Source organism: Manduca sexta, chromosome 27 (assembly GCF_014839805.1).
Source record: "Manduca sexta isolate Smith_Timp_Sample1 chromosome 27, JHU_Msex_v1.0, whole genome shotgun sequence".
Taxonomy (NCBI): domain Eukaryota; kingdom Metazoa; phylum Arthropoda; class Insecta; order Lepidoptera; family Sphingidae; genus Manduca; species Manduca sexta.
The window spans coordinates 19574666-19600813 of record NC_051141.1 but is presented as its reverse complement, the minus strand read 5'-3'; the positions used below and the strand labels follow the sequence as shown (position 1 = coordinate 19600813).

Sequence of the window (26148 nt, the reverse complement as noted above, 5' to 3'; positions counted from 1 at the left end):
ACTCCTCCCAAAGACCCTCCTAAGAATCACGATTCAAAGTGGATTAGTTATTTTTAAATAACGTCTCCGCAAAAGAATAGGCGACACTGGTAAATCTATGACAATTTCCGCAATATACGTATCAGACCCGAGAATTGAACAGAGGATTTCGGCAAGATTAGTAACAGGTACCTACTCGTTATAACTACACCACTGCACCATGGCAATAACTATAATAAGTAAATTGCTAGAATATGCAACTTTATACAGGTATATACATAATGCTTTTGCGATGGTAAATGATTAATATAATTATGTGGTACGGGCAGCATGGCTCGCGTGAAAACACTTTTATGCTTTAAATGTCCCAAAACACTAAGGCCATCTATTTCAAAATCAGTTTAACCATAATTCCCTCATGCAAATTACCGCGATGAACCGTACTATGTGTTAATGTTATAAGTTTTGTTTGAGGGGATTTTAATATTATTTTAAACTATAAAATGCTTTATTCGTCACGTAGGCGAACTTAGTTATGCTTATGAGTATATATATAAGAGAATATATAATTATATAGTAATACTCCAATTAAGTAACTTGTATAACTACACACATGGTATATTGTTTCCTTGCTAGACTTTAAATAAAAAGACATAAGTTAATGGCCATAATAATATTATATAATTATACTTAATGTAGTTACCTGGCACTGAATGGATCAGCTTCGCCGAAAGATTCAACATCGAAGTATCGGCTATAAAAAAAGAATATGCATATTAAACAATTATACCTCAACATGTTGTGATAAAGTATGAAACTGTGTACTGACAAATATAACTTAAAAACGAAAAGTTAAAACTTCTCCAAAACAAGTTCTTTATTTTTGTGGTAAAGCTGTTTTATTTTTAGTACAGGGTATAACAACTAAAAGCCTACGTCGTTCAAATGGTTAATTGATTTCTAATCATTAGACTACGGTTATCATACAAAGTTAATGTTTAGTTTTCAACAAAGCAATATTCAGTTACGTTGAAGTATTTGTATCTAAATTTTGTTTGGAATAAATAGTAGTTATTAATTGTATATTGACACTTAAGGATTCATTGAATATAGCGGAATCATTAAAAAATAATACTTATTCAAAAATCTGTCGTGATAAAACGATAGTCTTCTTTTTAAAGTCCGTAAAAGTGAAAAAATAAAAAAAAAAATATATATTTTTGTGCAAAATAATTTAAAATGATCTTACCCGATTGAAGGTGAAAATGTATCCCTTATGGACGTGGCCTCGAAATATTCGCTGTTCGAAAAAGAATTAAAATTATTTCATTTATATTGCAGAAACAAATTATAAATATAATTACACTGTTTATGATAGATATCAATACATCGATATATGTACCACGTACGGATACAGGAAATAAGTCAATGTATCTATATGATGACACAAATGTTATAGTTCGTATAAGTATAATAATTACCTACACAAAATAATTGAAGTTTTGATGTCTTATTTATAAACAGGGAGATAAAGAATGCGCGTACTAACAATAAAACTTATTACAAAGCGTTTTATTGCTCTTTTATTACGGATGGTAATACATTATAATTAATTGAATTTAAATTTTGAATAAATAATGTCTCGTCATTCGACTTTGACTACTCCACTACCATCAGGTGCAATGTGTTCACTTTCGCATGTATACAGTAAATCATTTAAGATACCCGCTTTCCGAAAAATTCAACAGATTCAAAATCATCTTACCTCTCCGAAGAAGACGAGGAGACGTATGGAGGAAAGTGGAGGCGGCTGCAAAAAAAAATATGATCACATATTTTGAGAGTCGAGTGATTTTGGTGTCAGTGACGGTGAATAAGTCACTTTACTCCTTTCTATAAATTGGGGTCTTTTAAAGAGAGAGAAGCAATTATGCAGGCTGACTGTACCGACCTTCCAGGAATGCTTGGTTTTTTTGTGATCGGTATTTTCTTTGGACTTCATTTCGCTTAACATCAGGTGCAGAGAAGCCATTTTTCAAAGCCAAAATAAAAAAAAAAATTTTTTTTTGGGAAAAAATCTTTGCTTTTAATAAGTTATTCAATAACTCAGATATGCCAATTTATTTTTATCTAATAAACAATACTATAGGTTATTTTTTTATAGATGTTTCAGTCACTGCGACAGTCGTATTGAGTATGAAATACAACAATGCCATCGAGACGAAATATTTTTTTTGCGAGGACAAAGGTCCACTGGTGACGATGTAAAGAAATATTTCTTACCACGGTGGGCGCAGGATATTTCTTGCTTCCAAATCGCGGTTGATCAGATGCACTAAGCTGTGGACAAAGGACGAGTATAGTCGGATTCCATAATTTGTTATAGTGGCACCACACTTGGCCTAATTTAAATAGTAAATTTTTACATAACGTAAGTTAAAAAAGTCAAGTAGTGTCATCATTTCGCGTATAATGATCAATATTTTTGAAAAATTGAAGTCAAGGGCGCCTTCAAATTAGACACGAGATTACAGCGCTGCGGTCGCGAGTCGAGATAAATGCATGATAATTGCCTCGTTTTGTCTCCCACATACAATGTTAGAAAGGCAGCCTCGGCTCACAAACACTATTCATTATAAGTAGAGTTATTACAAAAGTATAGTAACGTACTTCTTTGAAGTTTCCCCACTTCCTTCAATCACTGCACTCGTTGCCACATATCTGTAAAAGACAATGTAATTTAGATTTTGTTTCGTCGGTCGTAAAAGTAGGTTTTAAGTGGCAGGTCACTCATATGACATAGTCCGCCTGGTTAGGTGTCACCGCAATGGCGTTTTTGCCGCCAAGCAGCAGTGTCTAGTCACTGTTGTGTTTTATATGTACCGATTTGTAGGACATTGTAGCCAGTGTAACTACTGGACATATAAGACTTAATATCTCATGTCTCAGGATGCCTAGCGCAGTGGAATACCGAACAATACTTCGTAATTCGGGGTGTTGAATGGTGTACTACTGTTTATCGGCGGTCCTATCGCTTACCATCAGACGAACGGCAAGCTGGTATCGTCATTCAAAGCAATAAAAAAATAAGAAGTAAATGACAAAGGAAAAATGAAAAAATATGAACCTTTTATTGTTTACTTGACATTCTGGGCCAACGTAGACCCCTCCAAAAGCGTCCCCGCGATGTGGTCTGCATGCAAAAATAAATATTTGTTGATGCGTTTATTAAATTGCAAAAAAATATGATTGATAAAACTAGTGATCGGAAATTGATCATTGTTTAAATTTAGAATATGTCGGAAATGGGAATAGATTTTTATTTCCAATTTTATATAAAAACAGTTTATCAATGTGACTACACAAGAAAAAAAAGAGAAGAACAATGTATGCGATTTTTAACTAAGTATAAGTATAACTAGAATTATATTATAGATCGGACATTGGGAAAATTGACGTACAAAAATTTTGCGCTTATGTAATGGTTACTCAATCTACCGCGAAATAGCAAAACACCAATATAATAGGGTACCGGACTCATTTTTGTTCTTTACTATTATCAAATATTTACATAATATAAATTATAACACAGAAGGAATTATTAAATTCCGGTAAAAAATCAACAAGTTATAAGTCTTTGAATTTCGGTGGAAGGGGTAATTAACAAGAAACAGAAAAGAGACGAAATATCCACATGTGACGTCATCGGGAATTACGACGCGTGCGAAAAAAAGAGATGAAGCGATATCCCCACATCGCGCCCACTTCTGCACATTACAATATTTTAAATATGAATTACTCGCTCATTTTTTAACCAATTGTTATGCAGTTTTCGCAGGAGTGCTTCTTTTTCGTATTATTAACCATTACATATAGAATAATGTACAAAATCAAGTATAGGCCGGTCCCCTATTGGTTGTTGCCACATCTCACATCATTTTTAATGCACAAATTATGTTATTTTTGTATTAATATCTAAAGACGCTGGGACATCTTGTCCCACGGACATTTCAAATAAGACAACGAATTACCAATTGGTAGAAACTTTTAACAAATTTGTCCCCGACGTCCGATCTACAGCTATACCATTTAATTTCATTTCTTACCTGTCCCCTACAAATTTCCGATCGTCACTTACAAACTCGAGCGGCTGGTACGACCTGTGAGACGAATAATGTTGATTTTGTATATATATTTTATATTATGTAGCTATAATGAGAATCCTAACGAAAAAAAAAAATCTGAAAGCTAATTTTGATAATACTCTGTATGGAATTTTTTAACCACACTTGGAAGGAAAGTACTCTAATTACAGGAGATAGCATTTTACTCTAAGGAAACATTCCATTATTGTTAAAAAGAAGCGAAACTGCATTAATCCTTTTTTTTAACACTTGCCACACCCGGGAATCGTACCGGCTCAAATCCGAAAAAAGACACTGTCTTTTATGTCAATGGATAGAGAATCAATCGTAAAACATCGAATGTCATATTCACTCTTATACAATCATAGGTTACTTTATCTCCAGTTGCGTTAAAAAATCCACCCTGTATCACCTCTACTGAATCCACCCTGTATATTACCTAGTTACCTTTACTGTGAAATAGTCACATGTGTATCGAAAAAAAAACACTTCAACGACTCTGCCCTTGTTCAATGCCGAATACAATATTTGACAGTAAAAATATTTTTAGCTTTGAAGCGTTAGCGACCTCTCTAACATAAAAAAGAGAAAAAATAATATTACTTTTGTTGCAGCGTTAGTATTTGAAACGTCAACATTTTAACTGGTGGTAGGTCTTTCATATGTGAGATGGATAGGTACTAACGCAATACCTATTTCTGCCAACAAGCAGCAGTGTGTAGTCACTGTCGTGTTCTGGTTTGAAGGACATTGTAGCTAGTGCAACTACTGGACATGATAAGATTTAACATCTCATGTCTCAAGATGGCGAGCGCAGTAACTAAACAATACTTTGTAATTCAAGATGTTGGATGGTGTTTCTACTGTTTATGGGCAGTCGTATCGCTTACCACCGGGTGAAAGGCAAACTCGTCTCGTCATTCAAAGAAATAAAAAAATATATTATTAAGAAATATTAGTACTCAGTACGAATGTTATAATGCACTAAATAGCAATATGTATGAGTGAAGTTACTCACCGGTTCTGAGTCCTCGGCTTTATTTTAGGAAAAATCTTCTTTTTCGGTTTTTCTTCTCTGTGGAATAAATTATATATATTAGTTTTATATTCCAACATTTCGAACTACCGCCACAGTTAATCAACGGGGACCAATGTATTTTTTAGCTTATGCACTCATCTCACTTGCCGGCGATAAAGCGGCGATAGCCTAGTTGGTTGTGGAACGGACTGCCAAGACGAATGTCCGCAAGTTCAAATCGCAAGGGCACACACCTCTGACTTTTCTAAAATCATGTGTGTATTCTTAGTGAATTTATCGTTCGCTTTAACGGTGAAGGAAAACATCGTGAGGAAACCTGCACATCTGAGAAGTTCTCTATAGGAATTTCGAAGGTGTGTGAAGTCTACTAATCCGCACTAGGCCAGCGTGGTGGACTAAGGCCTAATCCCTCTCAGTAGTAGAGGAGGCCCGTGCTCAGCAGTGGGCAAGTATATAATACAGGGCTGATATTATTATTATTACTCATCTCACTTTGCGATCTCGGTTCCCAGAAGGAGTTAAACGAAGCCTACGATATCAAGTACACCGAGAAGAGACATCTACTGTTATTAAAATGTGTCTATAAGTTATCCATTATTGTTTTAATAGTTCGGAATTAAAAGCTTTACTATTATTAATATTCAACTATTAGTTACTCAGTATACAATCGCATACGAGTCAAATTGTTCTTTCCTAGTTTCAAGATTTTTATAAGTACGCACTAAGAGAAAAAAAGTCGTAACACATGTATGCTAATGTATTTAAATGATATACAAAAGTAAATAAATACATACGGTGTCGGCGCTGTTTCCTTTTCCACGCTAAATCTCAGAACTTTGCGGCTGTAGAACAAACAAAAACGCATATTATAAGTTAACTAAAACAGTCTAAATTAGTGCTTAACATTAACATATATTCTATAGACACGAATGTCCATATAAAATAATTGTTCAAAATCTGAACGAAAATGGCAACCGAAACGTCACTGTTATAACCTATTTATTCACTTGAACAGCAAATCATTTTACTTATTTAACTAATATTTTTTATTCACATCTAGGTTTACACTTAGAATCGAGTTTCTTATATCATAAGCACCACTCCGTACGCAACCACAAGCTGTCAATATTAACCATATTAAAGTTTGATCGGATTGCAGTTCAATTCAGTTGAACACAGTGAATATTCGGAACGCCAAATCTAGTACATAGTACGTATATATCGATGGTGCTCAATATATAAATACAAATTGCATTTGTGATATTAACAGTTCAACGCCACGCTTTGTAATTCAAAGGTAAATGAAGCTAGTATTCGTGGATACTCGATTACCAGGCTACTTGCTTTCATTAATAGTTGATAAATCAGGATGCAAAGATAGATTATACTCACCGCTTGTAGATGCACCGAAAGTCTGGAACACTCGCCGATCGCCTGTTAACAAAAAATAATCTTTTATTAACGCTAGATAGTGGAGACACTGTTGGGGTGGAAGCGGACCGTGACTGGTCTTACTTATGACTCACGATATCCAGAACCAGCTTTGCCATAGTTTCAATATCAACAAAACAACGATTTATTTCTTTACAAATCGAGAAGGATGCTAAAGTCCTTTGATACTGATTTTAGTAACAATCATTATTAAAGCTTTTTGGATAAGAATTAATTAGTATCAAAAAAGTAGTAGCAAGATAAATTATATTGTTTAAAGTGAAATACTTACTGCCTCTGCGCCCGTATGAAGCGGCCGCTGCAATGAATAAAATTTAATGTCAGAATAAGTTTGGTGTACTCTGGTGTGCCATATGGTATGTACTAGTTTTATCATTTAAATCTTATAAACATTGAAACTTGTTTGTCACTTATATACTAGGGCATGCTCGCGACTTCGCCCTTCTCGTTACAAAACTCCCTAAAACACATTACGTCGCCCGCGTCAATTATTTAAAAAATACTTTATTTCCCACGGGAGCAAATTACCAACTAAAAGTAGCCTATGTGTTAATCAAGGACATATTCTACCAAAGCACTACATGTCATTCAAATCCGTTCAGTTGTTTTTACGTATAAGAAATAAAGATTTTCACAAACTTTCGCATTTGTTATATTAAATATGATATTAATGATATTAATAAGATTTTGCTATATAAAGTAATGACGGTTGCCAAAACTAAGTGAGATCAGTTTAGATCGGCAAAATTTGATATATAGTTGGAGACTTTAGGAAGTTCATAAGCTACTTCTATCCCGGGAAACTATGACGCGGGCGAAGCCGCGAACAAAAGCTATAATATTATAAACATCTTACCGCTTGAAGGTTGGACGCAACGCTTCAGACTTAGAACGGCTGTCGGAAAGACAACGTTACGAATTAATATGATACCGTTCAAAATTTAATTAGAAACGATCAAAATACGAACATGAAAATTTCATGATACTTTTCAGGAAGAACATTGTTGATGTTTAAGCAATAACTGTAAAATGTAGCTTAGGGTGTTCTTCCTGAAAAGCTTGAATTATTTCCTCACCGTCGCGTAACTACTGTCTTGAATTCAAAGCTCCAGTGGCTGTTGAAAAATAAAAAAATAATCTCAGTTCATTGCAACTAATTTGATGCCTAAAACATATATTCATAGTTTCTCTAACCGCATTTATACTGGTTTGATGTATGTTTGATTTTATACTTGATAGATATAGATACAGAAATGAATAAACATAATTTGAAATTCGAATACTTTTCAGTTACCCAATAACTCGTCTACCATAACCCCACATCGGCGTCTACAGCAGATAGCCAAGAGTTACTATCATGTTTGTATTGCACAAACTGATTGACATTTTATCACCGATTACCTATTCACATCACCCTTTAGATTCTTCCCTGAGGCAATTCATATGCGCTTGGTCTCCACACCAAATGCACGCCCATGCACGGGGGGCATTTGTCACGACCCTAGGCACATAAGTGTATACCACATGGTTGCAAATTCACATTGAGGCCTATGAGGTCTCATGAACATTTTTTGCCTTTTCCCTTCTTCTCATCCTAAGATGGCTTCCTTCCCCCACACTTTCTTCAGTCTACAGTCGCTAAACCCCCTGGTTTAACAACTTCTAGTTTAATCCCCTGGATTCCAGTATCAAATTCGCATGTTTCCCCTAGTATCGACTGCGGAGTTCGAGACGAAAAAGAAACACCTTCTGGGTAAACAATTCTAGGCCTCTCTTATTATAATTATCCGCGTCAAGGTTTGCCCGCGGATTCGAACCAAACTTGACAAACGGGAATGAAGATCACTATACTCTACTAACATCTCGCCGAACCCAAGGAAACTAAATCAATAGATCTAATGTAAAATAATAGATTCTTACGAATTATAACAGCTGTTACTGCGACTGCACTCCTTCAAGCTGTGGAAAAAATAGTAAAATTGAAAACCTGTCTCTTTGAAGTCGTATGTACTTTATTACTAATACGTCTACAATTGTACAACCTAGTCTTCTAGATGAAGGACACTACTGAAACGCCATGAATTTGTAAGTCTCATATCTACGTCACTTTAAAGACGAAATTCGAGACTTACCTATTCACAAAGAATTAAGTTCAAATCCTACTAGTTGTCGGGATTCGCAAATGATTCTTCGATGTTGTAATACTTTTGTTTTTGGATACTCCATAGTTTTTACCGAGGTAGGTCCTTCATTACTAGCGGTCCCCGAGTTGAGATATAGTACAGCATAACAAATGGATAGAATAATATAAAACACTGTCTATAATTCAATATTATTTAGGACGTAGTAAAAATAAGAAAGAATAATCCGCTCGCTAGACGGTAAGAGAAACGGCTACCCATGAACAGCAGTAACATCATTTAGATTTGTAGACAAAGCACTGCATGGAATTGTACTACGCTTGTCACCTTGAGGCGTTAGATGTTAAGCAGCAATCGTGCTGAGCGTCAGAGATAAACATTGCAGCAGTACTCAATCAGGCGGTCTTGCATATGGGACATTGACACCAGAACCAGGACACCAGTTTGTCGCTAAACCTACACCGCATCCAATACGAAAATATGACTAAATTGATGGTTGTAACAAAAAATCGTATTACCTATGAAAGCAATCGCGCTTGGCTAACCAGTTTGATCTGTGAAAAAATTATTCATTTTAAATTTTGCAATATAATAAAAATTATATACTATAGTTTGTGTTCACTGCTTCGCACGCATTATTAAGTATATAAAGTACCTATAATGATTTCTTATGTTTACGCGAATGTTAGACATTGAAATTAACTAATTTTCCGGATTCTATCGCGGTTTTTTGTATTTTATTTTTCTCCCGACGTTTCGAAGACTTTATATATTCCAGCCTATATTCCAGCCTTCATGGTCACGGGACTCAAAGTCTTCGAAACGTCGGGAGAAAAATAAAATACAAAAAACCGCGATAGAATCCGGAAAATTAGTTTAATTTCAATATATAAAGTACCTATTAGTATTTATGATACGACAATAGTTATAAATATTACTTCCTACTTTAAAACTATGTCTATTTACGATAAATGATAAAACATCGCGGTATAGAAGTAATAATAACTGTAAGAATAAATATGCTTAAAAATAGATCTTGACCCTTTAGTCGATACATCCAGCAGTTTTCCAAGCTGTTTGTTGCTGTAACTCAAAAAACACTATAATATTGTATAATAATTTGTTATGTTTACACGAATCAGACATTAATATTAAACTATTTTTCGGATTTTATCGCGGTATTTATATTTAAAATATCAAAATACATAATATTAAAATATAAAATCTGTAAAATAGTTTCATTTTAACCGTAATGTTGATCAAATATTATTGAATTGTGCAGAGTAACATTTCTGATTTAGTTCCTGTTTTTTCACATCCACCACAAGTATTAGACGGTTACTATAGTGATCATTTTCTTATAGGTAAGTCCGAAGGTGATGACCATAGGTTTTTCGGAACACAATGAAATTAAAAATATTTAAGAGAATAAACATTTAATTAAACTTTAATCATTGAATTATAAAAAATAAATAATTTTATTATGATTAACCGTAATTTTCATTTTTTAAATTACTACTGGTCGTAATTTTTATTTTTTATTCTTTTTTAATTATTTCTTTTTTATATTTTTATTTCTTTATTTGGACCATTAGATAGGACATTACAATATGATATAAATCTAAATGTAAATGTAGTGACATTTTCATTTCATATCTAATCACAAAATGATTTATATACAATGATAATATGTAGATGTACGATACTTATTAGGTGATAAAAAGTGAAAAATAAATTATTATATATAATGATTATTTTGATACAATGAAACATATAGTTACAATTGAATATTTTATGAATAATTATGGATATAATATATTTTGGATATTTTGTGAAAGGGTTATATGAATGTGTGAGAACTGTTATATACTAGCAAGGGAAAGATTGTCGGTGTTGTTAATCTACTCGATAACAACTATTTGGATTTCAATTTATTTACCGACACTTCACAGGTTTAATAGGCTTGATATATATCATGCGAGTGCCCATCCACAAAATGACAACAAAAGTGAATAAGGATTGACACCGACTGTCTATAAATCTTACTTATTATACGAATAACAACAATAAATTGAAACTTCAAGTTTCGGATGAAACTGCTAGTATGTCTTTATAATTCTTTCCTATAAATTTCTTTAATATTATTTAACATCAAATTTAACATAGCAAGAATATAAGGACTCTATCATTATGTTATAAAAAGGTAAATATCCACTGATAGGAATCTTCAGAGTCAAGTAAATATAAAGTTCACATGTACTTAGAGATTACGTTTAGATAGTAATCAATTTTCAATTATCCTCTTTTGAGTATATAACGAGAAAAATAAGAGCATCTATCAAACTGAGTATGGCATGGCTAGGACTAATTTGAAAAAATATAGTTATTTGTACCTGGCCAGCTCTCATTATTTTAGGAACAAAGGCGCATATTTTTAGAAAAAGTTTATACAATGTAGGCGCCATATTAAGTACACATTAATATTTATTGTATACTGTAAAAGTCATTTTTAAACACCAAACTATTTAACACAGAAGTCACAACACTAAGGTCCAAATTTGAACAAGTTGATTTTCCTTAATATTTTTAGTCTGAATTCGAAGGATATTTTCTGCGCAGTGCACGAAGTGAATAGACAATACAATAGTCTCATGTTTTGAGTGAAGATGTGTTTTTAATGCCAATCTCTTCCATGCAGCCGTCTGTCGTAGGCCATCTCACACAGTTTTACCTATTTTTAATTCTTACAGTACAATCTTACCACGGTGCTTCCTCCATTAGGTCGTCAAACAAAAACCGTCTGTCGCGTGAAAATTAACGCAATAATGAACCGTATCAGTCGAATTAATATGAATTATTATATGTACAGAGTCATTTTGACATTGCCTTACTATATGAAACCACATACTCGTCTTCACCTTTGCTGACATTGTGCCAAAAATCATCCGTTAATAACTAATATTTTCACGAAAAATCATGGTTTTAGTTTACAAATTTTTTGATCATTTTGTAGTTTAATGCGAATATGGCGTGTCCGTGGGTGTATTTCCGGTTGAAAGTATGATATTGCCACGGCATAGAATTGTCTTAGAATTGTAATAGTGGCTTTAGGGCATGTAAAATTAAAATCACTTTTTAATAATATTTATTTTGTTCGAAACACTTTGTTATTTTACATCTACGGCTCAAGTAACTTATTGTAGTGTTATTTCCAAGTCGATAAGTAGTGGATTCATTTAGTAACGCGATGTCAAAATGACCCTGTATAAAGTTCAAAGCAAATTAATAGTCAATACGACTTCTTATCAAAACTTAATCAACCATACTTATCTACTTGTGTGATATACTAAATAATCGTAATAATGTATTGTATAACAGTGGCGAAAAGTGAAATTTTGCAAAGGGGAATCTGATACAACATATAGGTACTTAATATGCATAAATGCGGAATAAAACATTCTAATGATAATTAGATTCAACATAAATTCTTCATAAAGGGGAGCCGGCAGGGATCGGGTTATATGGACCCTCCCACTAGTATTCAAATATATCATTGAATAGGTGCGGTCTCTTGATGACTTCAAAAATTAGAGCTCTATAAAGACAAATCTATGGGACGTTATAATGTCTAAAGGAAATTTTATGTACACAATTGAATAATAATATCAGGCATTCAACCTCCCTTCTTAAAAATCAGTGGCGTTGAATCAAAGTAGTTATAAGAAAGATAATAAGGTAAGAAAACTTACTTCTGAGGCTTTTCGCAGAGCGCCTTGAGTGTTTCTCTGTTGGAAAAAGATTTTTTGTTAGTAATATTAATAGACAAATACATTAATGATAGTAATGTTTAAAAACAAATCTCATCATGCCTTTATCCCTGAAAGGGTAGGCAAATAATATTGAATTGAGTTTTAATGCTAATAGCTTTAACTCTTCAGTAAACACAATTACGGGTTGGGTTGAACTGCTTTTCGCCATGCGTGTTCACTCCTAGATTCATTCCTAATGCGCCATAGTGGGCAACAATTCCAGACTTCCATACCGAGCAAAAAATCAAAAATCATTTCGCTCAAAACGGGATTCGAACCCACGACTTCACAGCGGTGGTCTAACTCCGCACGCAAAAAGTACGCCACCGGGGCAGTAGTAATGTTTGTAATACGTATATTACTTTAAAAAAAATGTCCGATCTGGGAATTGAACCATGGAACTGAGCTCAGCCATATCGCCTACAATAGACAAACATTTTGATATGGGATAATTAATGTCTCAAATTATTGGTTTTTGAAGTATAGGTTATATTAAAAAATATCGTCTTATACTCTTAGCAGGAATGTACGCGTTATAACTACAGTATTCGTAACATGTAAACGTTTACGTATTTCTCTATAGTTCACCTTACTTTTAGAAACTGAAGCGATGTTGATTCAATTAAAAAGAAAATTGCTGACTACAGAAATACTTTTACGAAGATATGCAACCAACCAACTGGCAATTGTCAAACTCTCGATGTTTTATTGCAAAATATGTCACGAACACTCTCACAAAAATATTTTTATCCTCACAATAATATAACAAAAAATATCGTGCTATCAATTCCCTTTAATTTTAAGTTTACCATTACTCGCGCACTATGTTTATAGTTCACACTATCGTATTTTAAGTCCAAATACGAACTTTAGAGAGTTTTACTTCGTTTTATGATTTGTTAAATGTGCCTTTAAAATTTTTGTAAGTATCAAGAATCACGCACAGATGTTCCAGCCAATTTGCAATTTCAATGATAAATTAACTTGATTTCTTTTGATGAGCTTGTGACAAACAGTGTTGAAGTTGAATGCTTTACCAGGGCGTTGTTCAACCAAGGTTTGTTCTGCTGATTTTTTTTGTATTGAAATTCGAAATTTCTTTATACTTCTCCCACACTTCCTTCCCAGCTATTCTCTCCCAACTTTTCTTCTGGACCCTGCAGTCGTTAACCCAGGGGATTCCAGCATCCCATTCCGGATCTCCCCCGGTGTTGACTGCAGGATCCGATACCCAAAAAAAAACTATTAGGTTAACTTTAACGCGTAGGGGATGAATTACGTATCAAATAGCGGAACCTCGATCCCCCTCCACCCTATGAGAAACACTTGACCCACCTTCTTGACTTAGAAATAAAAACTTGTGATTCATTGGAATAAAAAACTATTACGCGTAAATTCCTACTATCATTAAACTGATACTTACTTATCGTGATCGCCGTAAATAAAGAAAATCTTGCAATCGTGCCAGCTCCACCTGTTGATCAATTTTAAGGTGAATATAACAATTCTAATGAATATTATTATTGAACTGAATAACGAGATGTGGAAGCGGTGATAGCCTAGTTGGGTGTGGAACGGACTGCCCAGACGAATGTCCGCAGGTTCAAATCCCAAGGGCATACCTCTGACTTTTCTAAAATCATGTGTGTATTCTTTGTGAATTTATCGTTCACTTCAACGGTGGAGGAAAGCATCGTGAGGAAACCTGCACATCTGAGAAGTTCTCTATAGGAATTTCGAAGGTGTGTGAAGTCTACTAATCCGCACTAGGCCAGCGTGGTGGACTAAGGCCTAATCCCTCTCAGTAGTAGAGGAGGCCCGTGCTCAGCAGTGGGACAGTATATAATACAAGGCTGATATTATTATATAAGGAGATGTGCCATAATAGCAAGCGTGAAGCCTCATGGTGAATAGTAACATCGCTTTACAGCACGGCAATGAAAGCTTTGTCTATCAATAAGATATTACAAGCATTTCGCTTCATAAACGCTAATCATTCTGTAAAATAGCCAAGTAAAAAAGCTACAAAATTGGTAAACTAAAGAGAGCATTAACATTTACTCGAACTTTGTAAATAAGGATCTAAGTCTCACGTCCAATACTTATTCTGTTAAATACAAGTTAAAAAGAGAAATTGTGTTGCCAGTTCTTAGGTCTTGTCTCTTATCAGGCGGGTAGCAAATATCTCGTTATTCAGTTGAAAAAATATTTTAAAATCACTTACAGTGGCTCTTTCGGAGGTTTACAGAATACTAGCCTGTTGAAAAAAATATATTAATTATTACATGGACTAGTGCATTAGATGTAGAAGATATTCGACTTAAATCCTTACCTCTTTATTCATTGACGTTTTTTATCTAAGGACGGAGTAATGCTGTGATAACAAGTCTGTTTCTCAGTGCTCAACGGCACTGAGAAACAGACATAGGGCCGTTGTGATTGGCTAATATTGAGATACAACAATATTAGCCAATCACAACGGCCCTATATCTACGCACTGCGAATGCTACCATGCCGTCAGCACTGAAAAACGGACTTGTTAGCACAGCTTTGCTCCGTCCTTAGATAAAAAACGTCTATAAATACGGGGGTTAATCTAACATATTTTCGTACAGTCAACTAATGCAGTTTTTACCAAATATTTCGAATATTTTCAGCTACATATAATCAGCATCGAATAAGTATATATAGACTAAACGTATGAATTACAAAGTAATTATTATGAAATGTCCGGCGTGACGTATCTACTTTTTTTCTTTTGTTCAATACGAGAATTGAACATAATTCCACAAAACTGTTTATTAATGATCATCCAAATTGCGATAATACTACTAAAAGACTGCAGACAAGGCAAGGAAATCGAGAAGCAATTCGCGATTCCAGACAATATTTATAATATCAGAAAAAAATCGAGAAATACTTAGCATAAAATAAAATTTTAATTTATCATGTCTAATTGGTCATTTGAACTCATGCTATACGATGAATTTACCCCACACTAAACATAGCACCGCATTAATTGTTTTTATACACAAATTAGTATATTCATCCTTATCAAATCATAACATAACTGAAAGGCTGATTAAAACTGTTGATAAAATTGTTACGTCTAATCTGTCAGCTATAAAGAATATTAATAATAAAAACCTTCGCAGTTCACTAATGTGTCTAGCGCAGCAGATCCTGTGAACAACAAAAATATTGTAAGATTTCATAATCCAGAGGTAGTAACACACATTTCAAATACACGTGAACGGTTAAATCAATTAAACGTATGACACCAATATCCATACAATTTGTTATTTAAAATGTTTTACAAACTTTGTAAATTAAATAACTAAATCTAGAAGATTTGAATACAATGAGCCTATCGTTCTCTAATGTTGAACGTAGGTCCTCAAGTGATCATCAACCATCTCTGTATCATATCTTTTTAATCTGATGAAACTGGTTTAAAAATATTGATACTTTTAGTACGTAACATTAGTCGAAGGATCTATTTAAAGAGGGTACTTATTCAGTAAAATATAAACCCCTTTATTCATAGACGTTATTTACCTAATGACGGAGCATTGCTGTGATAACAAGTCTGGTTCTCAATGCTGACGGCATGGCAGCCTTCGCAGTGCGTAGACATAGGGCTGTTGTGATTGACTAATAGTGAGATACAACTTGAATCGAGTTGGCTGTCAGATAAACAAAGCTGAACAAACAGCAAGCTGTCAGATAAGCAAAGCTGAGAAACAGACTTGTTACCACAGCAATGCTCCGTCCATAGATAAATAACGTTTATGAATAAGGGAGAAAATATATAACCAAATTTTAACGACAATTTTACCATCTAGGTTTATCCTGAACTTTGTTTGAAGTATGAAAGGAAAACCGATCGTACTTAAAGGTCATATTCATAAGGAATGACCGATAAGATAGTCAAACAACTATTTGTTTGATGTACCTATGTAGCACAAGGCTACCTACACGTTGGGAGCATTTCGCAATTTCTTTTTAAAGTATACAGTCATTTATAATATTTTTATTGTGTATTTTTTATTAGTTAAATCAAAGTATAAAATGTCGTGTAATTAAACAGGTCCCTCAACTAAAAATAAATATAGTATCCTTAACAATTACATAAAAAAATAATATATAAAAATGATTTATACTTACGCCACAAACGTCTTTGTGAGGAGTTTCTTGACCCGTTGCAATTTATTGAGACTGTTGACAAAACATAATATGATTAATTACAATGAACTTCATATTACTGATTATTCACAAGCCTATCCACCTATCTGTAACTCCTTTAGCTAGGAACCGCAAGTGCACGCATTTTATGAAACCGAGCGGTAAATAAATGTGGTGGTTCGCCGCTCTGCGAGCACTAGACTTAACCCACAACAAAACTAATCAAACAGAAGCGTAAGAAGTCGGACTGTAAACAAGACTATCGCTTGATAACCGTATAATTATATAATTTTAACAAGACAGAACTGCAGTCTTAAAAGACTTAACAAAAACAGAAATTACAATTCTGGTGCATAGCCGTTGCACATAGCATTTCTGCTACATTATCTGTTAGTAGTCTATCTCTACAATATTTTAATTACTAATGTTGAATTGCATCAATAATACGTACTGCGTTATCGAAAACGATGAAGCAAGCAATGACGGTGAGTCCTCACTGTTAACAACACAAAATGCAGCATGGATTACTTTTATCCAATAAATTTGTTCCTTTAGGATATATAATCATAATTAAGCCTTTTTATTTCCACATAAATATACTTTACATATCAAATGTTTGTTAGTGGTGTAAGTAAATTTATTAATCTAGTGATAGATTAGTTAATTTCTTATGATGTGGATCCCATTTGGGTGAAGGCCTCCTCTTTCTCCTTCCATAAACGTCTATCTCTAGTGACTGACAATCTAGCCCAGCTTGTAAAACAATATCAATAGTCCACCGTTTTGTTGGTCTGCCCACATTTCTTTTTCCTTTCAACATGTACTTTTTGTGATCTACCTCTTGTATTTACACCTCGAGATATTATGATCATTTTCCTAATGGCCCTTTCAACATATACTTTTTATGATCTATCTAGTGTATTTACACCTCGAGATATGACCAGCCCATTGCCATTTTAATTTTAAAGCCTGTGTTAAAGCATCAGTATTTTTTGTTTTTCGCCTGATAATTGCTGACCTTATTTTATGTATTAGTATACTTCTCCCCATTGACCTCTGTAATGTCCTTATTTTATCTTTATGTATGTAAGTCCATTTCTTACAGCCATACAATAAGGTAGTCAAAAGACAGATATCAATTGCAATGCATTTCATGTTTGATGTATAAATAATAATATAATAATATCAGCCCTGTTTTATATACTGTCCCACTGTTGGGCACGGGCCTCCTCTACTACTTAGAGGGATTAGGCCTTAGTCCACCACGCTGGCCTAGTGCGAATTGGTAGACTTCACACACCCTCGAAATTCCTATAGAGAACATCTCAGGTATACAGGTTTCCTCACGATGTTTCCCTTCACCGTTAAAGCAAGCGATAATTCACAAAGAATACACACATATTTTTGTAGAAAAGTCAGAGGTGTGTGCCCTTGGGATTTGAACCTGCGGACATTTGTCTCAGCAGTCCGTTCCACAACCAACTAGGCTATCACCGCTTTTTTATGTTTGATATATAATCTTTTAAAATTTCATTTAAGGACCAGAATTTGTTCCAAGTTATTTTGCATCTCCTTACTACTCCCTCAAGATATATTTCGATCTAATTATTTAAATCATTGCACTGTCATGCCTATTGACTGAATCGGAACGACTACTCACACGGACGCAGCCGCGGGCAACACTCACTACTCAGTTATAATAATATACGCTCTTATTAACAATATTATGGATATCCTATACCTTATCATTGATTTATGTTACTTGCCTTAAATTACCTTGAATATCAAAGATGATTAGTTTAATCTGATCTATGTTTGGGGATTCCCAAGATAAGAAGGATTCCTCTACCATTATTACATTTAGTATAATTTTTATGATTTTATTGCTAGAGATAAGTCTATTTATCTTGACGCATGCATTAACGTGATATGATTGGTACAAGCGAATATAAACTTTGTTATATCAGACTTCATTTCCTGCATTCTATGGTAAAAACAGATTCAAACAGCCAAAATGGTTCTTACCTTAACTGCGAGTACGATTGGACTGCCTTGTTAGCCCTGTTAAAGAGAATTTAATATACAAAATTAATAAAATATTATCGCATAGAAACTTGTTTTCGGAATTTATCGCGATTTTTTTATTTTTATTTTAATCCCGAAGTTTTGAAGATGCAGCATACATAGTCACGGAATCATGGAACGGATTCTACTTTTATAGAAATATTAGATGACCCGGTAAACTTCAGTTTAATTTGATAATAGCTTATGAACAATTGTAAATCCTAATCAAGTTTTCAACTCCAATTCTTTCAGATCAACAATACTGGCTGCAGTATGACGATAATAATAACTACAAAGTGTATCACAATTCACTTTGTAATACATATATTTCTTCTACACTTTTCTATATGAATTTTAATTTTTATAAATCTTATACTCACTCGGGCGCGCAATCTTAATATCAGAACTTAATATATAAGACAGATAGTCTTCTATATCCAGAGATATATGAGGCAAAACAGAGCGCTAATAATCGACCAGTAGTGTCACTTTATTTTCCAAACCTCGCTTCTCACTACTTCAAGGAGGCAGACATAAGAACCTTTGTTCAATATCATTCATCATTGTTAAATTGCATCGTCACGTTCCCTCGCACAGTTTAGTTACACCGTACATCTTTAGCGAAAAATTCTATGTTAAAGTATATTTACCGAAGCCATTGTTTTATGACGGCGAAGTTCTTTTCTGGATCAGTACTGTGAACAAAAAAAATATAATAAAATACCCTTTGTTGAGTTTAATTATTGATTACTTTCTACCTGAATATTGGACACGGCGGCCAATCTCGAGAGATCAGCCGAGGACGCAGGACATATTATAGTGCACTAGTGTGTGCGCAATACACAAGCACTCTCTGTTCCTTCACTCTAGTAGTCCAGTGAGACAGCAATTCGACATAACTGGAGAAAGATCGGGTGCAGGACCAAATAATTTTTGGTCTACGAAATTATTGAAATATACTTATCTTTGACTGCGTTTTTTAAACAATATTATCATGTCGAATTGTGTTAACTTATCAATGTAAACCACAATATTAGATTAATACTTATCGTAAGCCACAATAATAACTTAATTACGAGAAACTATAAAGAGAGAGTAAATGACTTTCAAGAAAAAAATACAAAGCTGAATTCTTAACTACATTTCGCCGAAGCAGGACTAACGTCACTTAACTAGATATTATGAACTACCCACATGGAGATCGATTGTTTTTTCTTCATAACATTCTAATATAAGAACAACTTATCATGTTCTAAGAATTGTAAAAGTATGTCCATTGAGATAAACACCAGGAACGAAGGGGTTAATATTAAATAAAGAACTTTACCAGTAGTTAACAAGTCTAGCATTGAAGAAGTTCGGAAGCCTATAAAACTAAATACAGAATTCGATATTTGAGTGCAAATAAATGCAAAGTTGTTAGAAACAAATTTATTGTCTGTATTGATTGCAAAATATCTACAAAAGTTACGAAAAAAGGTTACAATGTTTCTTAAATATCAAATAACCGGAGAATCTTTGTATAATAGATTTTGCAAAGAACTGGTTATTGTCTAAATCTTTGAAGACTTATTTAGAACGTTACAAACTTTTAAGAAAGGCTTTAGAGCTCCCGAGATTCGAAATCGAGACTTCAGAACAGTATTGTACCGCGAAAGCGCAACACAACTATGCAAAGAGAAAGTAATGTAAATAAACTTACTGTTGTGGTAGCGTGGCACAATGTGGGCACAGAAGCCTGTTAAAATAATAGTCAAATTATTATCAAAGAATTCCTAACAAATACTAATATACTGCATATTACTATTTATACTGGATATTTGTATTCGCCCGGATAGTAAGCACCATAGACATCATGTTAAAACTATTGACGTATATTCTATAGATACGAACGTCCATATAAATTATTTGTTCAAAATCTGAACTAAAATGGCAACTAGCACACTGTTATAACTTATTATTCACTTGAACAACTAATAATTTTACTTATTTGACTAACATATTTTATTCAAATTTAAGTTTACACTTACGACTCGCTACTTATGGAGCGCCACTCCATACACAGCCACAAGCTGTCAATATTGACCATACTAAAGTCAGTTTGAATGGATTGCAGTTCAATTCAGTTGAATGTTCAACACAGTGAATGTTCGGAACGCCAAATTTAGTACGTAGTACATATATATCGATGATTAAAACCCGCCATAGTGGCTCACATAAGTGTCGCGTTCCAATATCAATCTGTGTATCTCCGGTTCCTTACGTGGGTACTATGACGGGTTTTAACGCCTTGTGTACGGTGGTCGCTATCCGGTCGGATATAGCATATATTCTACTACCAGCAAAGTCATGTTACGGCTCATAATTTACAGTAATTACACTGGCCCGAATTCCTTCACAAAACCAGTGCGTGAGGGCATTGTTAGAAAAAAAGACAAAATCATACCATTAAAGAATATTTAGCCATATAAATAATACTTGTACACGGTGAAGGAAAACATCGTGAGGACCTACACGCCTGAGAAGTTCTCTATAAGAATTTTGAGGGTGTGTGAAGTCCATCAACCCGCATTAGCCCAGCGTGGTGGACTAAGGCCTAATCTCTCTCAGTAGAAGAGGCCCGCAGTGGGCCATATAATACAGGGCAAATGATGATGAAATAATACTTACTCTACATATAGTGAGTCCGGTGTTGAAGATTCGTCGTCGCATGTGTGAAAGTGTGTCGAGGCTTCGTCCTTCGGGTCACTGTATAACAGAATAGCTTATAAGGGCCTTCACAAGTTTCAAGGAAATTATATTTGACTGTAGTGTACTAAACAGCTAATCTAACACTCATTTTATAACCATGTACTTAGGAGCATAGGTTAGAATGTTTTTTGTATTTAATCGGCTTATATGTTTATGTTAAACACATTTACCCGAAGTTGTGTTGGAAATTATAATTATAATGTGTTAAGTGATTCAATGCAGCATTTAATAACCCGAATACTTATTTAATCTATTTTTAGTAAAATAATAATTTAAAATAGATATTTAATAGAATCAAAATGTATTTTTTTTTTAATATTACTTACTCAAAAATATCGGATGAGATCGATGTTCGTTCCGTTGACAAAGACCTGCAAAAGAATTAATATAACTTAATGCTTTAAATAGATTGATAGAATATTATATGTTAACAAAATTACTTTTCATAAAAAATATCCATTAGTTACTATCTTTACCAATATTTACCTAAAATCTTTGGAAGTGCTCACATCTGATTCCAATGTTGAACCTCTGTTGAAATATAATATGCTTAATGAATGTAATAATATGACATATTATCGTATAATTTGAATAATCAGGTGCCCACTACCAATTCTATCAATATAAACTATAAATCTGAAAGCTTGTCTGTACGTCATGTTTTATGTCAAGTACTTCGTCGTCGTGAAACAAGACCAATTGTGATTCATATTAGCATGATGGAGTTTTTAATTTCCATGTTAGGTTTTATTACTTAGCCTATATGGTGTAATATATGATGATGTGTGAATATGCGGTGTTGATTTTGATGACATTTCGTATATAGGTATTATCTTAAGAATTAATTTACAATCAGTCACATAAGTAGTTGAACAAATTCGGAATTTTATATCGGTTATACGCGTTAGATTTTAATTGAAAAAATTTTGTTTGAAGTAATTCGATTTTTTGTGAATAAATCCTTTTATTTGATTTTTGTGAAGGGAAATGTTAAGAACAGAAAAGTCGATAAGAAGTGATCAGTTTGTTGAACTAGGTATGTGGCTGATTCTACAATATTATTTTCTTGCTTGAATAAGATGAAATTTTAAATGCATTGTGATAAACTCTAAAATCCAATATTGAATAACAATAGTTTGAAATAAAATGATAAACTAAACCCGCGAAATGATACAATAAAGATAAGTTTGAAGACGAAAATATCTTAAAACCTTAAGAAGTAATAAATAATAATACACCGTGATTTTATAGTCCTTTTGGAACCAAAATGTGGTTACTTAGAACAATTTGTAGGATAAAAAAAATAGTGAATTAATTGTACTGTTGGTAATTTAAAAATAGTTTTTGATGGTACTTTTCACTCGTTCGAGTTTTATAATAATAGTTAATAGTAGTAATCGTAGTAGTACGTGCGATTTAGTTGCATTACCACGAGTTTGAGGGCTGAGGATGAATGAGTTGTCACTCAATTGTTTACTCTACGCTAACGATCAAGTAATTCTTGCGTCATCGGTGGAAGATTTACAGAAGGTTAGTGACAATTGTTGCTTTTGGGAGAAAGGATATGAAAGTAAATGTTAGTAAGACGAAAGTTATGTTGTTTGAAAGGGACGATAGCATGACAGAATGCAATATTATAATATGAGAGGCTACAGCAAGTAAGAGAGTTTGTATATCTGGGTTGTGTTTTTGTGATGGTAGGTATGATAGTTATATAGATAGACAAGTGAGTGTAGGGAATCGGGTGAATGGGGCGCTGCATACCTTTATGGGTAGCAAAGTGTCCAAAAAAGAACGACTGGCTATCTATTGAGGAGTGTTATTGCCCACTATGGTATGGTAGTGAAAGTTGGGTATGGCAGAAAAAGCATGAAAGTAAAATTAAAGCAGTGGAAATGAGAGCATTAAGAAGTATGTGTGGGGTGACTATGAATGATAGCGTGCGGAATACTATGGTCATGGATATGTGTGGAGTGACAGAGGATGTAATTACAAAAATTGCGAAGGGTGTGCTAAGGTAGTTTGGACATTTGGAGAGGACGGATGATAAGAGACTGACAAAGAGGGTTTGTAAGGCGAATGTGGATGGAAGAGCCGGTAGGGGTCGACCGTACCGAACCTTCGAATGTCAGAGATCTGACTTTCTCAGTAAAGGCCAGGTCAAAAATACCCGGAACCGGCGGGAATGCATGAAAAGATTAATGAAGGTGGAGGAAGCGCGAGAAGTACGCCAGAATCGTGCAAAGTGGCAATCCATAGTCTCTGCCTACCTCTATGCGATAGAGGCGTGATACTATGTATGTATGTACCACGAAATCTCATTTATTATTCGTAAACGTTAATTTTAATGTTTATAAAAAAAAATATTTTCATTTTATTACATTGATATTTTTTTTTAATCTCTATTATCGATACAGAATATAACATTTTCGGTTCTAAAACGACTATAAAATCACGGCGTATATTGTATAATTTATACCTAAGTGCATTAAAAATAACTTTACATCACAAAATTAACTAATATATTTTAACCGACTCCAATTAATTATGAAAATTTAGACGTATAGCCTAAAACTATAACCTAAAAGCGAAAAACGTAAAAATACATGCGCTGTATTAGGGTTATTATTTGGTCGGTATCGAAGCTATCTACACACGTGTTTCATTTTTATAGGGTGGGCTAAGGTGTAAACCGTCATTCCGCTAACTATATAATGTGTTATGTAAAGGGCGGCGAGGACAATTCCAGAATTCGGACCGATACTCAGCAAATCTCATCAGTTTGCGCGACTTTTGATTCGAACTCGAAATTTAATCGCCTTGGTCGTACCGTGCGCGGTCTACTGCTACTCCACCGACGCATTCACGCTATATAAGCTATCGGTAAATCAAAACATGCACGGGAGATGCCGCCTACATAAGCTAGTTTCTAATTGTAATGAAAGTATGAATGATATGTTAAAGTAAAGGGGAACTTAACATGAAACCATTCTTACTTTAAGTATTTGAAGTCTGATGCTCCTCCGCGGTAACAGGCCTGTGGAAGATACCTACCCTTCCTACTCATGACGGATGGAATGATTCGTGAAAATGAATTGAAGATGATTATTCGTGGAGTTTGCATGATTCAGATGGAGTGAAGAGGTCAACTTAAGTCTAAATATAGTTTCATCCTGTTATATTGGGGTTGGGGATTTTATCCTAAACCTTTGCGGGCGAGGCAGTGAGCAAAACCATGTAGTATATAACGGTAATATTATTTTTTTAATAATTTAAGGTGTCCTATAAATAATTTCCGTATTTAAAATAAATAATATAAATCCAATTCGTTTGTATATTGTGACTTAAAAATTATTTTATAGACAATCATTTTGAAAAAAAAATTATCTGAATGCAAATCGTTCACTCTGCATTCTTCTAAACGGGCGCGTGTAAATTTTAGGACGACATCGCGCCATGTACTTTCGAGTACTTTTGTAGAGAAGGAATGAAGGAATTGGGATTTTTCACATTATATCGTTCCGAATTAACAGTTACTGTCCGGATTCCGTTATGCACACAAAGCATGGGGCGGTGATAACGCACCCATATACATTATATAGTAGCCCAAACCGATACATTACTGCTGCGAAACTTTAACGCAAGTAAGGATCATTTTTTAAAATCCTTAGGTACAAAAGAACCGCGCACCGCGTCTTAAACCGTTTAATACCAACAACATTTGTAAGAACTGCGCTGTCATATGCCGTCGGCTTCACGCGCGTGTTTTTAAGCATTAGATGAAACAAAAATGAAATTATTTATCGGACACCTTGTACGTGTTTAAATGAAACCAGCGGTTATGCTTACGCCAAATTATCAGCAGACGCTAGCAGCTGCTCGAACGGGACTGGCCTGTTGAAAATAGGAATATTATACTAATACTAAAATTAAAGCAAATAATAACAGTTATTAAGGCGTAAGATGTTTTTGGGATGTTAACAATGTACTTTATTTCATAAAGTAAAACCATAAATAAACTGGCTGTTTGGGGTATTTGATATAACTTTATTTTTAAATGTTAAGTTATATTTGGAATCATTATCTTTCTTTACTACGTTCATTAAAATACGCATCTGATATATCTATATCGTATTGTTAGTAATACATTTTCTCTGATTTCTATAATTATTTAAGTAATTAAACAAATCTATCTGAAATTATGTTACTTTTTCTGAAATTGTTACGAAGTCCCTATTCCCCTACTTCTTGCTCAATGTTTAGCTGTTTCATTTTAAATAATATCTATGTTACAATGATGTATGAACACAGGTTTACAATCTAGTATAAAACCCTGTATTTATGTATCTTAGCATCTAACTATAATATATGGATCGTTATATTATGTTCTTTATTAACATATTATTCTTCTTAATCGTTCCTCCATAACTGAGAATCGTGAATCCTTCTACGTTTCAAAATCTGTTTCCAGTTGATACGATCCATCGTCTGATGAAGGGCGGTGCTGGTGAGAATCTCCAACTGTCCGGAGATCTGGTCCAACCATCTTTTCGGAATTCGACCTCTGGGTCTTTTGCCCCCAA

General features: G+C 34.0%; 1 protein-coding gene across 1 annotated transcript in view; it reads right to left on the bottom strand.

Moving 5' to 3' along the window:
* LOC115441432 overlaps positions 1–26148 on the bottom strand; it is a 180028-nt gene that overhangs the window by 50890 nt on the left and 102990 nt on the right. The window contains exons 10-37 of the mRNA XM_037443744.1: positions 25415–25459; positions 22052–22096; positions 21892–21936; positions 21485–21562; positions 20517–20552; positions 19465–19509; positions 18776–18811; positions 17202–17246; positions 16733–16783; positions 15713–15748; positions 14790–14822; positions 13989–14039; positions 12506–12541; positions 9275–9310; positions 8536–8574; positions 7692–7730; positions 7472–7510; positions 6887–6913; positions 6556–6597; positions 5958–6005; positions 5143–5199; positions 4086–4139; positions 3107–3172; positions 2650–2700; positions 2263–2319; positions 1745–1789; positions 1229–1279; positions 683–733 (exon numbers count right to left, since the gene is read on the bottom strand). Of these exons, the coding sequence (XP_037299641.1) occupies positions 683–733; positions 1229–1279; positions 1745–1789; positions 2263–2319; positions 2650–2700; positions 3107–3172; positions 4086–4139; positions 5143–5199; positions 5958–6005; positions 6556–6597; positions 6887–6913; positions 7472–7510; positions 7692–7730; positions 8536–8574; positions 9275–9310; positions 12506–12541; positions 13989–14039; positions 14790–14822; positions 15713–15748; positions 16733–16783; positions 17202–17246; positions 18776–18811; positions 19465–19509; positions 20517–20552; positions 21485–21562; positions 21892–21936; positions 22052–22096; positions 25415–25459 (1284 nt within the window). The remainder of the gene's footprint in view (positions 1–682; positions 734–1228; positions 1280–1744; positions 1790–2262; positions 2320–2649; positions 2701–3106; positions 3173–4085; positions 4140–5142; positions 5200–5957; positions 6006–6555; positions 6598–6886; positions 6914–7471; positions 7511–7691; positions 7731–8535; positions 8575–9274; positions 9311–12505; positions 12542–13988; positions 14040–14789; positions 14823–15712; positions 15749–16732; positions 16784–17201; positions 17247–18775; positions 18812–19464; positions 19510–20516; positions 20553–21484; positions 21563–21891; positions 21937–22051; positions 22097–25414; positions 25460–26148) is intronic.